General features: G+C 39.2%; 1 protein-coding gene across 2 annotated transcripts; it reads right to left on the bottom strand.

Annotated features, from left to right (window-relative positions):
- Nucleotides 1–1,859: 1,859 nt before the first annotated feature.
- irf2 (interferon regulatory factor 2) lies at nt 1,860–14,826 on the bottom strand. 2 transcript variants are annotated; one of them, XM_037779692.1, is made up of 9 exons: nt 14,583–14,826; nt 11,249–11,341; nt 11,056–11,155; nt 10,186–10,362; nt 9,969–10,015; nt 7,998–8,130; nt 5,892–6,044; nt 3,404–3,441; nt 1,860–2,689 (listed from the first exon to the last, which is right to left on the bottom strand). In XM_037779692.1, exons 2-9 carry the CDS (start codon nt 11,333–11,335, stop codon nt 2,429–2,431), a joined length of 996 nt encoding a protein of 331 aa, XP_037635620.1. In that variant the 5' UTR covers nt 11,336–11,341; nt 14,583–14,826; the 3' UTR covers nt 1,860–2,428. The 2 variants fall into 2 exon arrangements, with proteins under 2 accessions (XP_037635620.1, XP_037635619.1); XM_037779691.1 differs by having other exon boundaries at nt 7,998–8,133; nt 14,583–14,825.
- Between the last annotated feature and the right edge of the window lie 1,541 nt (nt 14,827–16,367).

Here is a 16,367-nt window from a genome sequence, read left to right on the forward strand (position 1 = left end):
CGGGAAGTTTTGAGACTAGACTGCAAAAAACACCAGAGCTCAGCCTCTGGGATGCATCTCGAGCCCAGACTTCCCTATTCCTCGTTATGCAAGACATTCACTTCAAAATAAGCAGAGTGAACTGCAGATTGAACTCTCTTCACTTACGCTGTTACTGAAGTTAAGATGTTCAGACGGACACCCTGAGATTCAGTCTCTTTCCTCTAACCCAGTGAGCTGAAATACAAGTACTCTATCATATGAGGGATGTTTGTTACTTTGTTACTCAATTAACCAGGTCAAGACTCGTGCAAAATGTGAGAAAAGATAGAACTAGAACACTGCCTGCTGTCTCAGTCCACCGATAAAACCCCTGAAAGCTGCCTGCATGTGTCACTAGCAGACTAAAGCACAGATAGTTTGAATCCAGCCGAACTCTATCAAAGGCACACATCTTCAATAAGGCTTTTTCTCACTGACACTCACACACACACACACACACACACACACACACATACACACACACTAGTGCTGTCCTTAAGGTGCTGAAGCAGCTTGCCAGCATACATACATATGAGCTATGTACATTATTAACACCAGGAGGCAGAGGAGAGGAGAACACACCAATACATAGTTCACAGTCTGTCAGTCTGTCTTGTCAGTGAGTCTGTTCTTTCTGTGTGTTGGCGGGTACATTGTCCTGAGGTCTCCAGACAGACAGACAGATACACACACACACGCCTTCTTTCCACTGCGAGGGGGCCAATCAGGGCTTCACAATGATTGTCAATCTTTATCTAGATAACAACATGCCTTTGATTCTTTTTGTGACTTGCTGCTGGTAAAGCTGGTTTGCCAACGGTATCCATTGCTTTGTTATGAACACATCTTTGTTCCGTCCGTGTGTGCCAGTTAAGCATGTGCTTACACTTGAGTTTACACTATTTTAAGATGGCAGGTAATCTGTTCTAATACTTAATGGTGAGTAGTCTTAAATGACTCGTGGCTAAATCTGGCAATTTGATGAGGGAGATTTGAAAAATGTAAATGAAATACAAAACAACTTCATGTGATCAACTATTAGTTTTCTAAAAATCACAACACAGTGGATGAATATGAGGAGGATGTAGTTTCAAATGTACAGTAAGGCAATACTGGCTCAAAGATAATTAATTAAAAGGGGTATTCATCTACAGGTTGTGCAATAAAAAAACATTAAGAATTTTTATTAGGGCTGTCAAAGTGACAAACAAGTTTGCGCAAATTTGTTTTCTTAAACGCAACTTACGATTTTTAGGTTGTAGGGGCTCAGTTTTAGAGTTAGAGTGAAGATACTGGCATCATATGAAACTAGAAAAGCTAAGAAATCCATTAGTCAGCCATGTCATACTAGCTTATCATGAAGGAGGCTAAACAACGCTCCAAACTTGTGGTTAATTTTGGCAGAAAAACTGGCATGGCTATTTTCAAAGGGGTCCCTTGACCTCTGACCTCCAGATATGTGAATGTCAATGGGTTCTACGGGTACTATTGAGTCTCCCCTTTACAGACATGACCACTTTATGATAATCACATGCAGTTTGGGGTCAAGTCATAGTCAAGTCAGCACACTGACACACTGACAGCTGTTGTTGCCTGTTGGGCTGCAGTTTGCCATGTTATGATTTGAGTATATGTTTTATGCTAGATGCAGTACCTGTGAGGGTTTCTGGACAATATCGGTCATTGTTTTGTGTTATTAATTGATTTCCAATAAGAAATATATACATACATTTGCATAAAGCAGCATATTCGCCCACTCCCATGTTGATAAAAGTATTAAATACTTGACAAATCTCCCTTTAAGGTACATTTTGGACAGATAAAAAATGTGTGAATAATTTGCAATTCAATATTTTAATCAATTGACAGCCCTAATTTTTTTTTACAACTAAAAGGTTAATTTTCTTTCATTAGATAAAAGTGGCGAATTTCATTCATTTGGCATAATGTATGCCAAAGTGTTAGCCCAAAGCAGCAGAGAACACAATCTATCGGTGACAGGTGGATGATTATGGTGTCTCAAAGGCCAGATATAGTCGGATGTGGACATGGACAACAGGCGCGCATACGGTTCTATTTATTCCATGTCTGCATACATGTTTGTCTGTCTGTGCGGCCCACGTGGCAGACATGGAGAGATGATGACATTTACATCAGGCAAACCCTCGCATCCATACAGATGCAGAAATAATGTATTGTGGGCACGTCAAGCCACCACCAGCTAGCAATTTCTCCAATTAAGAGGAAAACTGAGAATTCATCGCCCAGACAGAAGCTACAAAAAAATCAAAGGTTTTGAAGCTGGCCCTGTTTGAGCTCCACGCCGCCCTGATGGAGAAAACAAACTATCTCTGTCATTCCTATGCCCTGGAAGCGGTGATGATACTCCCTCATCTGGGGTCAGAGGTCAGGAGGTAGTCACATCTGAGGTTTTCATAATGACGCTTGCGCGCATCTCGTGGGTGTGGCTGGTCGCCGCGTCCATGAGAGAGTTCTGGCTGTAGGCCGGCGTCCAGCCGTCAGTGTGGTAGCTGATGAGAGGGGTCGGGTCTCGCGTGCTGGTGACCCTGAAGTTGGGCTTGCTCGCAGTGACGAAGGTGGCCATGCCGGGGAGAGAGCATGTGGGAACCCTGAGAACTGATGTGTTGTAGTCCCGCCTCCAGTCACCCTGTCAGTTAAAACAATGAAAAAAAGGAGAAGAAGAAGAAAAATACAGTCAGAGCTGCAAAAGGCTGTGGCTAATTCATGACGCATGTTGTGGTGAAACACACAAAAACACCACCGCAAAAAAATGATTATAGAACTGAATCAACATCTCTGTGTAAAATATTACAATATGCTTCACAGGCTATTGCTTTGAAATGCATTACATGTAAAACGTGTCAATGTTACTGTAACCAAGAGGCAAGAACTGCATTTCTTACTGCTTATTCAAAGCAAAAACAAAAAAAAGAAAAAAAAAAATCAGGATTTGAAGGAAAGTTTCTACATAACAACATAGTTAACAACAATGTACTCTTGCTACTGATAAGAAGTAGAGTGTGTGTGTGTGTGTGTGCGTGTGTGTGGGTGTGTGTACACGAGCCTGTGTTCACTGTGGGTACAATGTAATACAAAGGACAACCACAGATCAAACTGTTAATGTTTGACAGCCACAGTTCCTGACAAGGCCCTCCCTTTTCTCAGTCTCTCGCAACATTACAGGAAGGAACACACACACACACACACGCACACACACGCACACACACACACACACACACACCCTGTTTCAGCAGTAAGGTTGAAACAGGTAAAAACCTGTTTATCTGAAGATCCGAGCAGTTAATAATTCATTCATCATTCTCTCCTCTGTGTATAAGTGTGTGTATAATGGTAGACTCACCTCTTTGGTGTCCTCTGTGTCGCTGTCCGTGTCGCTGCCTGTAGAAATAAAGAAATATAAATAAAGGCACGGATGGAAAAAAAACAGATGAAGGGCATGGAGAACAGGAGAAATAGGAAGAGTTCAATTAAGCCAGAAAAAAAGCAATTCTCAAGGCTCACATCCAACAGTGCGTTTTCTACTATTTAAACAGTATAAACAGTGCAAACACATGCACACAATAGCGCAATTCAAAGTACACATGTGCTTAAGTAAGCAAAGTAAAATACATGAAAACAAAGAAAGAAAAGAAGGGATACATGATGATTTTGAATTGAATCCTGACACTTCAAGTCATGTTGGCGATGGAGAAAGATAAAAAAAAAAAGAAAGAGACAAAGAGAAAGTATGACAAATGGAACGATTACAAGTGTAAACTGATAGAGCCAGCTGTACTTGAATGACTGGTTCTACACACAGAGTTGTGAGATAAAAAGATCTCAGGCTGGTAATGAAACAATGAATGTAAGATGACAAAGTGTCCAGTATTGACAACGTCATGACCAGTTTAGTTACTAGTGAACATGTATGGTTCTGGACCTCTTTAACAGAGAAAGCAATCCTTGCATATTGTACAGGATACTTGCTTATATTTAATTAGATTATCATTAATTAAATATAAATATTCACACTGCGCATATGCAAGTCCGTGTTGTGTTTACTTCCCGTTGTCTGCACTAAAAAGCTACCGCCAAAGCAGAGCCACGGTTGAAAAGTGAAAAAATTACGTCCTAATGTCCTTTTTCCTTACCAGGAAAGATGAGAAGGTGAATTCATAAGGACTTAGGAAAAGACAACCGCGGTGCTCAGAGAATCCGACTGCACTTACAATGGGCTCCGTAATCATGATGCGACAGCGAATGTTATTGATGTCGGTCTGCCGCCGTGATGAAACTACAATGTTCCGAAGATGAACTACAAAAAGCATATCTTACACTTCTAACTACATTTCTAAAGATTGACGACATGACACCTCCCTGAAAGTGAAGCCAAAACATCTGGATCGCCCCCCCGGTATATTGCAAGCCCCGCGGGCCTGAGATGACTCCCAGCTGGGGCAAAACATTGGGGAATTATGTATTTTTAGGATGTTTTATAAACTTAAATGTGTTATGCAAGTAGCAAAATCCTTTAAGGAATTACTCAGGGCGTAGGTTGTGTATTTAACATTAGCGAGTGTCTGTGTTTGCGGTCAAGAGAGAGACAGACAGACAGAGAGAGAGAGAGAGAGACAGAGAGAGGGAGCGTGTGTGTGTGTGTGTTTGTGTGTGTGTGTGTGTGTGTGTGTGTGTCTTTGTGTGACGGTGAGAGGAAGTCAGCTGTAACTAGCTGTAGCGCAGCAGTGTGTACAGTTCAGGCTGTCGGTGAATAAATGTTACAACTCCTCAAGACACAAGACAAGTCCACGTGTCTCTATTAGGATTTCTCCATACATGACTAGGCAGGGATTTACGTCTCCATTACAACAGTTACGCGCTACTCAAAGGAGCGGCTGAAAATGGTGATAAACACATTTCATTTTTCATCAGCAGCAACTTAACACGACTCCTATGCAGCTAAAAAGTGAAACGGTGAAATAAAGCCGATATGTGAGTACAAACAGTGAAGTCGGAGATTCAGTTAGAAGCTAAAAAAGTACTGAAAGCTGAACACACAACGTCTTTCTCTCTGGTCTCCTGCACACTTGTTTGGTTTTAAACCAAACGAAAAAGGAGAGCAGGAGAACATGAACGAACAAAGTGATTTGTAAACTGTGCGATAAACAAGTCAGGGCTAAAGACGGATACGCCACAAATCTCTGCTCCCCTTTTTTAAAACTCACCATCCAGAATACGCAAGTCATTTCCTCCTATGACTCCATAAACTACAAGTTTAAAAACAGCCTGAACAAGTCTAATCAAATCACTGTGCGCATTCATCTTTTCGGTTTCAAATTTATCGTTCATTATTTTCAACATTGGGCTGATTTGCACCACACTGTTCCACACTATAGATCTGATCTGGGGACTGTGATACAGAAGATGCAGACACTTTATGTGGATGATGTAATAGCAGATGATGTAATGACCGATAACGGTTCAAGAGGTCACTATCTGACTGTGGTTAAGAGGCTTGGGTTTTTTTTACTCGCTATTTAAACTGAACACCAATTAATGCAAACCAAAAAACAAGAACTGATTCGGGCTTGACAGCCAAATTAAGCTGTGTGTTGTAACACACAAGTACCATTAACCATGTCCTAGAAAGCTGCTCGTTTGTATGTATGGTAACCACTATGGTTGCTCTTCATAACTGTGGTCAAAACAGTGGTTCTGAATCACTTTGACTTCTTGTACAAGCCTGGTCCCATGTAGCTAACCTAGATATGCTCCTTATCATACCAAAATCATCGTGTGTGTGTGTGTGTGTGTGTGTGTGTGTGTGTGTGTGTGTGTGTGTGTTGTCTCACCGCAGCATGAAGACACAGGAGAGATTTGGAGTGGGTACGAGTGGGAGGAGCTAACAGTCTGCTCTTCGTTCTCAGTGGTCACTTCGATTGTCTGACAGACGAATGGCAGCTGCTCGCTGGTGATCACATGGTCTTCTATTGAGCAGCGAATGGCTGTGAACGGACAGACCGGATAGGTTATGACAGGCTGAATATATGAATTCACTCCAGTGCTGTAAATGAATTATTGATGAAGAGATCTTATCTAGTTACACATCCACCCACTGATGTGAGATAAAGAGTCATCTCCATCAGCTATTCGTACACCTCAAAAATCCAAGTGTAGTTATTCAATATTTATAGTCCAAACGCTGATTTTGACCATGGCATTAGAGAAAAACTTGAACACCAAAGCCTCCCCCTCAATTAGGCTTGCACGATAGGAGGAAAATCTGCGATGTGCGATAACATTTTTCAATATTGCGCTATGACTATTGACGATATGACTTGCGATAAATAAACAAATATTGAATTGTGCATATTAGCTATACATACTGTATGCATATATTTTATATATAACTAGACTAAATGTTGTTTCTAGAGCAGCAACAGTAATGTTAACAACAGCAAAGTCACCATATAAACTCATTAATATCTCACTGGAAACAATCTAAAATGTTAATAAAATAAATCATATTCCTGAGTGAAGCTTATAAAGACTGAAGAACACAGACTTCAGTCAGAATCAGTCCTTCATCCTGTCCTCTCTGCTGATGTGATTCACTGCTGCAGGTAACGTTAGGGCTGGTAGAGGGAGGACGGGCTGCTTTGTCTCAGCCAGCTGATCATTTTACCAGTCAGATACGTGACAAACTAACCTAAACAGTGAGACTACATCGCCTATTGCCAGCTTTAGTTTTAGTTTGAGTAGCCACGGGTTACGTTGATCGATTTTTCTTATTCATCGCGTTTCAGACAGCCTTTTGCAATGTGTTCATCGCGCATGTTCATATCACGATGACGATGAAAATACGATTTATCGGTCAGCCCTACTCTCAATGTATTACTGTTACTTAAAAATAAGCCAGATGTAATCTCTTCCATTTTATACATATATATATATACATATATATAGTAGGGCTGTCAATCGATTCAAATATTTAATCGTGATTAATCGCACATTGTATCTGTTCAAAATGTACCTTAAAGGGAGATTTGTCAAGTATTTAATACTCTTATCAACATGGGAGTGGGCAAATATGCTGCTTTATGCAAATGTATGTATATATTTATTATTGGAAATCAATTAACAACACAAAACAATGACAAATATTGTCCAGAAACCCTCACAGGTACTGCATTTAGCATAAAAAAATATACTCAAATCATAACATGGCAAACTGCAGCCCAACAGGCAACAACAGCTGTCAGTGTGTCAGTGTGCTGACTTGACTATGACTTGCCCCCAAACTGCATGTGATTATCATAAAGTGGGCATGTCTGTAAAGGGGAGACTCGTGGGTACCTATAGAACCCATTTTCATTCACATATCTGGAGGTCAGAGGTCAAGGGACCCATTTGAAAATGGCCATGCCAGTTTTTCCACACCAAAATGTAGCGCAAGTTTGGAGCGTTATTTAATCTCCTTTGTGACAAGCTAGTATGACATGGTTGGTACCAATGGATTCCTCAGGTTTTCTTGTTTTATATGATGTCAGTATCTTCACTCTAGCTTTAAAACTGAGCTACAACGTTAAAATCGCATGTTGAAGCATTAAAGAAATGATTGGTGTTAAAATGAATTTGCGTTAACTCGTTTTTATCACATTATTATTGCCACTGTGGTTGCATGGCAAATCTATAAATGATAATTATTCTTAAATGGTGGAAACCATTCCTCTTACCAGTATAAGCAAACAGTCTGTAGATACTACATTTACTAGGGTAGGATTTAGTTATTGTGCTGTATACGTTCAAGTCAACAACAAGTCATCAAGCAGACAGACAGAAACATTAGAATGTTTCACAATAACAACACGTCCAAGCAGAAATATGAAATAGGCCTAAACCCAGGTATGACCCAAAATAGCCACAACATATGAATAAAGAAGACACTGGTGTAGTACCTGAGGCACTGTCCGTCACTGTAAACTCTAGTTGTTCCTCCTTGACTTCCAGTTTGATCGTTTCCTGTATGGTATAGTCAATAGGTCCAACATGAGCATCAGAAAGAGTCCTGTCTGGAGATGGAGAAACCACCTGCTGGTGAGAAGGGCAGAGAGTGGAAAATTAGACAGAATAAAGATTGATAACTATGTTCAAAAGGGACGGTGACTTTAATGTTACAGGAGTAGATCTGTGGCTGTTTTTCATCACGCTGTACCAGCAGTACATATAGAGCAGAAACCATTTCATTCAAACTTCTAAAACGTTCTTTTAAAAGTTCATTTATACCAGTTATATTACATGTTATATTATATTTGATACTGTTGATCATGCTATGCTCCTACAGAGGCCATGTGAAATTGCTTTTGATTCTGTCCTGTAAATGGTTTCAGAACTCCCTGTGTAATAGACCGTAATGCGTGATTTTGGGAAATGATTGTTCTGTACTTTTACCATTATATTTCACCACTGTGGGTCCTGTCTTGTTCACAATTTATATTAACAATATTACATCTTTCTTACCAGATTGTAATGCCCATCTATATGTGTGGATGACACAGTTCTGTATTGCTTTGCTGATACTGTCACTGAAATCCTACAACAAGCCTTGGACAAACTGCAAGATGCACTCTTTAATCTGAAATTAGTTTTGAATGCAAACAAGACTGCATATATGTTATTCTCTTGAGCCAGTGATATTATTATATTGTATATATATATATATATATATATATTTTGCATTTTACCACTCAGAATGGACATAGTATCGACATGGTCTCAGGAGTATAAATACCTTGGTATCTGGCTGGGCCCAAAAGTTACGTTTAAATTTCACATTGACACACTTGTCAGCAAGCTCTGACAAATAAATTAGATATTTGTACAGAAACAGAGCTAATTTACCTATGTTCTGTAGGAAGCGAATAATTAAGGCTGTCTTCTTGTCTGTCTTGGATTATGGTGACATCATCTATAGACACAGCTCTGCCTCCACTCTGAAGCCGTTCGATTCAGTTTATCTCTCTGCACTAAGATTTATTTCCAGAGACTGTTATTCTACTCATCATTGCATCTTGTATGAAAAGGTTGGGTTGGCATCTCTAACAGTAAGACGTGACAGGCATTGGTTTTTATTTATTTATAAAGCCCTTAATGTCAACTTGCCATCATATATCACTTCCTTATTAAATTGGTCCTATAGTCATTATTTGACTCGTTAAAAAAAAAATAATAAACACTGACTAAAATTTAAACTGAGTTCCGCTGACTAAATATTGACTAAAAAAAATACTAAATTGTGACTAAAATGTAATTTCAAATTCTTGTCAAGATTAAAGCTGGGGTTGGCAGCATTGGAGAAAACAGCAAGAGTACACTAGATTTAAAAAATGATCTACCCGATAAACCCAGCCGAGTGTTGCCAACTCTTTTCCGATGAATGTAGCCCTCAGCACTAGCTCCATAAGTCCCTAAATCTAGCGAGAAAGTCGCCATGTGAATGAGAACCTATCATAACGAACCAATTCGGGCTGAATGAAATGATTGGACGGGTTTATTACAGTCCTGCAACAGCCACAGATACCAGATTGTTTGTCTTTTTTTTGTCAGATCATTTGATTTATTGATTGCTGTGATGATTTCAACCAATATAATAGAAAAGGTTTTTAAATACATTACCCACCCGAGCTTTAACACTGGGCCCGAGTGAGGAATCAAAAACACACTCTTCTTTTCTGGTGTTATTATTTCCCATCATACTGCTGTTCTTCAGCAGTGCTGCCACTTATGGTGAGCATTAATAAAATGTTGGATGCATTCAAAAGGGTTACGTCACGTGTGGACAACTCCTCTATATAAGATTTTTGTGTTATTGTGTTTTGTGCTACACATTACTCTATCCTGCAAATGTTGTGGGCTTCATGTTTATCTACCTCTTTATTTCCCTTGGGCTTTCCCTCCTTTTCTGTCTTCTTCTTTCCTAAATGGACATACAGACAGAAACACACACCTTTCAGAAATTGATTTTAAATCCCCAATATGATTGATACAGTAAATATGGAATTATAAACAAGTCCTTTCAAGACAAACAGATCAAATGTAGAAAAGTGATAGAGTTCTACACAGCACAGCATCATCGGCAGGACTCACCTTTCTTCATGCTCCTCTCTGAGGAGGAGAGCATCTTATACACTCTGAAGGCATTTGTTCCCTTTTTGATGCTTTTATCCTTCACCTCCTCGATGTCTGGCAGGCTGTTCATGGCACAGCGGAAATTAGCCTTCCACGTCTTTGGATCTGGACGGTCTATGCCTCGCTGGAATTTACCTGCACATTCACAGATACAGAAAATCACAGTTGTTATTTATTACTACAGATGGTCACTAAAGTCACCAACATGTTACTCACAACTGTTACTTGGTTAATATTATTTAGTTTGAAAAAAAACACACTCTATGTAGGTTTAGCTCTGTGGACCTGCTGGCTATGAAAAATGTTGACTTTTTAATTTCATAAATACACACACTGCACAATTGGTTCATTTAATTGTCATCAGTATTGCTAGTATTTATATCATATATTTATTTATTTATATCATATAGTATATATTTATATACAGTAGCTGAAAATAAATATTTCCCACTGACAATTTCTGCAATTCTGACTATTTTGTTTTTGGAATCTTTTGGGCCGGTCCTCCTGGCAAAAATCAGACCGATTTTTAATACATTTTCCTCTTAACTGATGCAACAAGGAATTGTGGGGCATTTTCTACTGTTAAAGAACCCCTGTGTGTTTCCTAACAAAGGTACCTTTAGAGAAGCATTCTGAGGCCTAACTGAACGGGACACTCCTACAACTTAATCATTTCAATTTCTTCCTAAAAAAACATCACGCATATCGAAAGCTTCTTTGATTTGAGACAGAGAACTGCTGTGACGTCTAGTAGGCATGAAAATGAAATCAACTGAAAAAGGAGAACCACTGAGTATACAGTATGTTGTTAGACGTGTGTATTACCGGTATGTATGGCCCATCTCATGAAGAGCGGAGCATCTTTCTCCAGGTCCCAGCCGTGACGTGCAGCATGCATCCATGGGATCTGGAAGATCCTCTTTTCCTACAGACATTTACATTTTGTCAGCTCTTGAACTTTAACAGCAGTGTGTGTGTGTGTGTGTGTGTGTGTGTGTACGCATCAGTGTACACTTACTTTGTTAACCCATTTGAGCCCTGGTATCTGACAGGAGTCGATCTGCTCCTCCAGCCACGGCCGCATCCTCATTCTCTCTACTGGCATGGTGTCCTTTGAGCACACACATATTCAGGCACAAACACATAAGCATGTATACATATTATAGATGGCAACATCTGTATGTATGAGGTAACGGTAACGGTAGTCAGAGCGAGGAAATACAATTAACAGGAATTACAATTCAAGTGTAAACCGTTTTAATGCAGCAACAAATTGGTCAAAATGTAAACAGGAATTAAAATTCCAGTGTATAATCTATATAGTATATAAATATAGAATTTAATTGAATAGATCTGCCCCATTATTATTATTAATAATAATATGAATAACTCTTTTTTTTTAAATCACACTGGTATCGGATCGGTACTCGCCGGTATCGGCCGATAATGCAAGTTCAGGTATCGTAATAGGTATTGGGAAGGAAAAGAAATGGCATCGGAACATCTCTTGTAATTAGTACAGTCAACAACACAAATATCAAAACATAATGGCATGTGGCCTACTGTGTCAAACAGAGTGAGGGGAAGCAACCACTAGAGGTTATGTGAGGTTGTGAGCCAAACAAAGGAGAGAGTTGGATCCTTCATTCTCTGTGGCTGTAAAGATAAAACTCCTGCCAAGTTTGTGAAAGTGAACATGCACTATCAGGACTGTAACTGCAGCCGTGTACTCCACATACTGACCATCTTCGTAGAAATTAAATTTGAAACACCACATTTTCAAAGACAAGACAGGAGGGTGGACAACAGCATGGACTAGGAGCAGATAAGGACTACAGCGTGTTTATCTAAAAACAGTTAGAGCAAACTTCACCCACCCCGCCACATTTGATTTAAGAGCAGGGTTATGATCCCTGCAGTGTGATGTGATCAAAGTCCGGTGGGCCAGTTCAGCCAGTGAGCCAGGGTGACACTCCCCGTGCACGCTACAGTGAGCCAACATACTGCCTCCTGACGTGAGAACGAGCTCCCCAACAGGTCAAACAGGGTGACATGGCACAGCATCAAATACTAAATATTAGCCCTTTTTCTGAGCTACGGGGTTGAATCTTCCAGCTGCATCCAGCTTATAGTACATACAGGCTGACTGCAGCACAATGTAATCAGCTCTATATGACCAACAGAAGTTTGAATAGGTGATAATATAAATAGTGTACCGTGTGGTAGTTAAATATGTTGAATCTGAAGTCTGTACAGCTGTATTAGTGAAAACATTAAAATGCAAATAAGGTAAGAAAAAGACCAATACAGCTAGTTATTATACCATGTGGCAATGGTTTTTTTTCTGATTGCACAATGAGTCACATCCTTTGTTTTGTTTTTTGAAAGGTTGCACCAGTAGCCAGGCTGTGTGAATAATTGCAGTGAGAAAAAAAATGTATTCACCTATGTATGTTTTTTTTAATGCCAGAATCGATATATTTGCTTCATTTGAGTCTATTTGGAGGTAGAAGGAAGTTACTGCTTTTATTGTTGTAGTCTGAGTAACCTGACGTCCTATCCGTTCTGTATCCATCAACCAAAACAAACCAGCCGGCTTCCACCAGCCAAAACGAAAAAGTAGAAAACGGCGGACGGTGCGCATGGATACAACCTGCAGCCTCACAATCCAGCGTGGTAAACACTACACATCCAGTAAAGGATGGAAACAATTTGGGTTTCACACATTGCAGGAAAAGCAGAGCTAGACATCACGACTAAAGCTGCATGCTAACTCTGTCGCGGACAGGATACGTTATCGTACTGCGGTAACGTGCGGTCTAGCCGGTCGCCACTCTCATCTCCGAGGTCAAATCAGCCAGTAGAGCACCCATATACTGACATTTATGTTAAATGCATTCAAACGGCCCCGGTGGAGCTGACCATGACATGAAAGAGCTAGCGATGGACTTGGCGAAGTTGGAATGTCCCTTATAAATTAAAAGAAAATTCCACTAATTTGTGATGGAAATGTCTTCATTTTCTGGTTTTCCGGTTGCAGGAAAAAATTTATAAATAATTCCTAACAATGAGTGATATATTTGACTTCAGGACATCTCTGACTACATACATGCTGAAAATCAAACCCATGTACTGTATTAGTTTAGATATTTTCCAAAGTAAAAGTCCCTAGAAGTGTATGATTCAACTGTTTCCCATGGTCTAGTGTTAAAAACGTTAACAAAAATAGCAATATCGAATCGCAATACTTGCTGCAATACATATTGAATCGGCACACAAGTATTGTGATAGTATTGAATCAGGAGATAGGTGTATCATCCAAGCCCTAATGAATAATGTGAATAATGAATAATATTTACAATGTCTGCATCATGGCTAAACCCTATGATTACAATTATAACTCACAAAGCTTAATGGTAGATTTGTATGTTAAAAATTATAATATATATAGACGTTTGTGTAAAATATTTATGTAGAATATGACTTGGCCTGCTTACTGTCAACCACTCAAATTGTAATCTCTTACATGTCAACAAGACACACGTCTAAGTTGCAGAGAACATGAAACATTACCTAGTCTAGTTCAAATAAGATACTTCTGACAGTACTCTGATTTACTAACACATGCACCAAGGCCTGAACACAACATAAATACTGTTTATAAGCCAATCCATTATTCCTCACATAGCACACTACAAATTATCTTATATATACCTTTTAAGTACAATTTTGAAGAGTGATTCCTTATGACTTGGATTGCTTACTGTCAACCATTCAAATATTATTATTTTTAAATGTCTACGAAACACACGTCTAAGTTGCAGAGAACATGATAGTTACCTGTAGTAGTCCAGTTCACATAAGATGCTTCTGACAGTCCTCTGACTTACTAACACATGCACGGAGGCCTGAACACAACATGAATATTGTTCACTAGCTAGTTAGTCCATTCTTCATCACATCAACTAAACACAGCTCAAACTACAAGACTTGTAAATGTCAAAACTAACAGAAACAGTCCCTCTGATTCTACATGTTGTTAAATATTAATGCCTAGTTCTACATATAAGAGGTTTATTTGAGGTTAAAGTTTGCTTTAGCAGTGTAGGGGTCAGGTGGAGAGTTCATGTTTGTCTGTCTGTCTGTCTGTCTGCCTGCTGACCCACAAACAACCAGCCGAGACTAAAGTGAAAATAAACGCAGCAGCTCGTCAACAAACGCAGAGAACAACTCCAGCACTACTTTCACTTACAGGGAGAGCTGAGACTAGAGAGGAGCCGTCATCATGTCGTCCTGAGGGAAGTCTGCCTGAGCTCTAGTCAACAGCGTTAATATGCGGAAATAAGAGTTACCTGTTCGTGTTGTTGTGGCCTGGAGGCTTCACGCTGCTGCTGGCAGGAGAGAGACACCAGCTGAAGTTGGACAAGTGAACTTATTTCACGTTTTAAGGTGAAAAAGGAAAGCTAGTGTGTTTCTGTTCAGAGCGAAAGCAAAACAACAACGGCTGCTCCGGGAAGTGGGGGCTCGCGCTGGAAATCCCCCTCCTGCTCTCTCTCGTGCTCTCGCTTTGGCTCGATCGCGAGTGGCGTCGCGGAAGTCTCTTGGCCGCGTGCGCGCTCCCAACGAAAGACCACCGATGAAGAGGGCTCACTCTGCTCTGATTTCTGGGGACCACAAAAAGTCAACACAAGCCGTCTCTCATGTTTTATTTTATTTTACACAGAGCCAGCTCTAAGAAAAGAAAAAAGGTAGAAAAGGCACAAAGTAATTACAGTACAAAATAAGTAGCACATTCAACTCAACACAGTAAATAAATAAATTATTAAAATATAAAAGGCCCTCAGTGTAGTCAATAAATAAACTAAACTACCCTCTGCATAGGAACGATACCCCCACAATACAAATATACAGTATATATGCTCCATGACTATGTTAAAAGAACTTGTAACTCTCAAACATATTTAAAAAAAATAATAATAATTAATATATTTCAGACAATTACCATTCACCACCATTCAGTTCAGGTGTACTGTGTGTCAATAATGGTATGGAGGTGAGTATTTAACACATTATGGAGGACCACAAGAGTCACGGAAATAGTAATAAAGCATTGCCCTTTTAAATGCCCAATTAAAACTAATATACTAGCATTTCTAATTCAGTTTGTGAATTTGTGAGTTATTTATTTCTCTTTTTTTAACTGTATTTTCAAATAGAATTTTGAATTCCATTACTTATTTATATTTCATTCCTGTATTTTAAGTGATGTACTTATTGACTGTTCTATAGTGTTTTTGTAAATCCCTTTTTAATTTTGAGCTATTTATTGATGGATTCATATTTCATTTGTACATTATTTTTATAATTCTTATTTGTTATTGTCAATCAAAATGTCAAATAATGTATAATTAAAAAGAATAATAACTTTGTAATCTAGTCCATTTATTCATAGATTAATAAATACATCTGTAAAAAAAAAAGATTAAAAAATGTGTACCTGAGTCCTGTGAATATATAGATTATACAATTGCTACAATATATTTACTCTCAACACTCATCTATGTAATTCGAAAGAAGCACCAATATTGTCTTGTATGGCAAGGTGCTTTAGTATATTACTACGCACTGTCATGATTGTGTAGTTTTGGTTCAACATCAAGTTTTAGTCATTATTTCTGTTTTGTTTGTTTGTTTGTTTCATTTCTTGTATAGCGCATTAAGTTGTTTATTTGTGATCTAAATGTGACTTAATTGGCTGCTGTAACACAATTTAGTAGGTTTTCCCTGTTTTTATTTTCCAAATACATGCACCCTAGAGACTGTCCACTCCACTGGCTATAAGGTTGAGCTAAAATACTACTAAATGCCTTCCATTAAAATATGTAAGGTTGAGTAAAACAACTTAAAGTGTGAGCTAATATTGATAATGTAGTCTTGTAGAAGTTGAACTGCAGAGGAGCACATCGGGAAAAATAACGCCCACTTTTGAATCGTTCCTTCTGAAACATAGACGATCTTTGAGCTGGATTTCATTTTCACTTCCTCTACTGTATCTCCTCCTCCTCCTCTCTCCTCCCCTCCTCCTCCTCGTTCCCTCCTCCTCCTCCACCCGTTTCTACGCGGCTGAAGCTGGAAAC

The sequence above is a fragment of the Sebastes umbrosus genome, chromosome 9 (assembly GCF_015220745.1).
Source record: "Sebastes umbrosus isolate fSebUmb1 chromosome 9, fSebUmb1.pri, whole genome shotgun sequence".
In the NCBI taxonomy this organism is placed as follows: domain Eukaryota; kingdom Metazoa; phylum Chordata; class Actinopteri; order Perciformes; family Sebastidae; genus Sebastes; species Sebastes umbrosus.

Coding starts and splice junctions, on each gene's coding strand:
- irf2 (XM_037779691.1), bottom strand. CDS start 11,335: ATGCCAGTAGAGAGAATGAGGATGCGGCCGTGGCTGGAGGAGCAGATC. Junction 10,363..11,055: donor GAGATGGGCCATACATACCG/GTAATACACACG, acceptor GTGAATGTGCAG/GTAAATTCCAGCGAGGCATA. Junction 10,016..10,185: donor AGAGAGGAGCATGAAGAAAG/GTGAGTCCTGCC, acceptor ATGTCCATTTAG/GAAAGAAGAAGACAGAAAAG.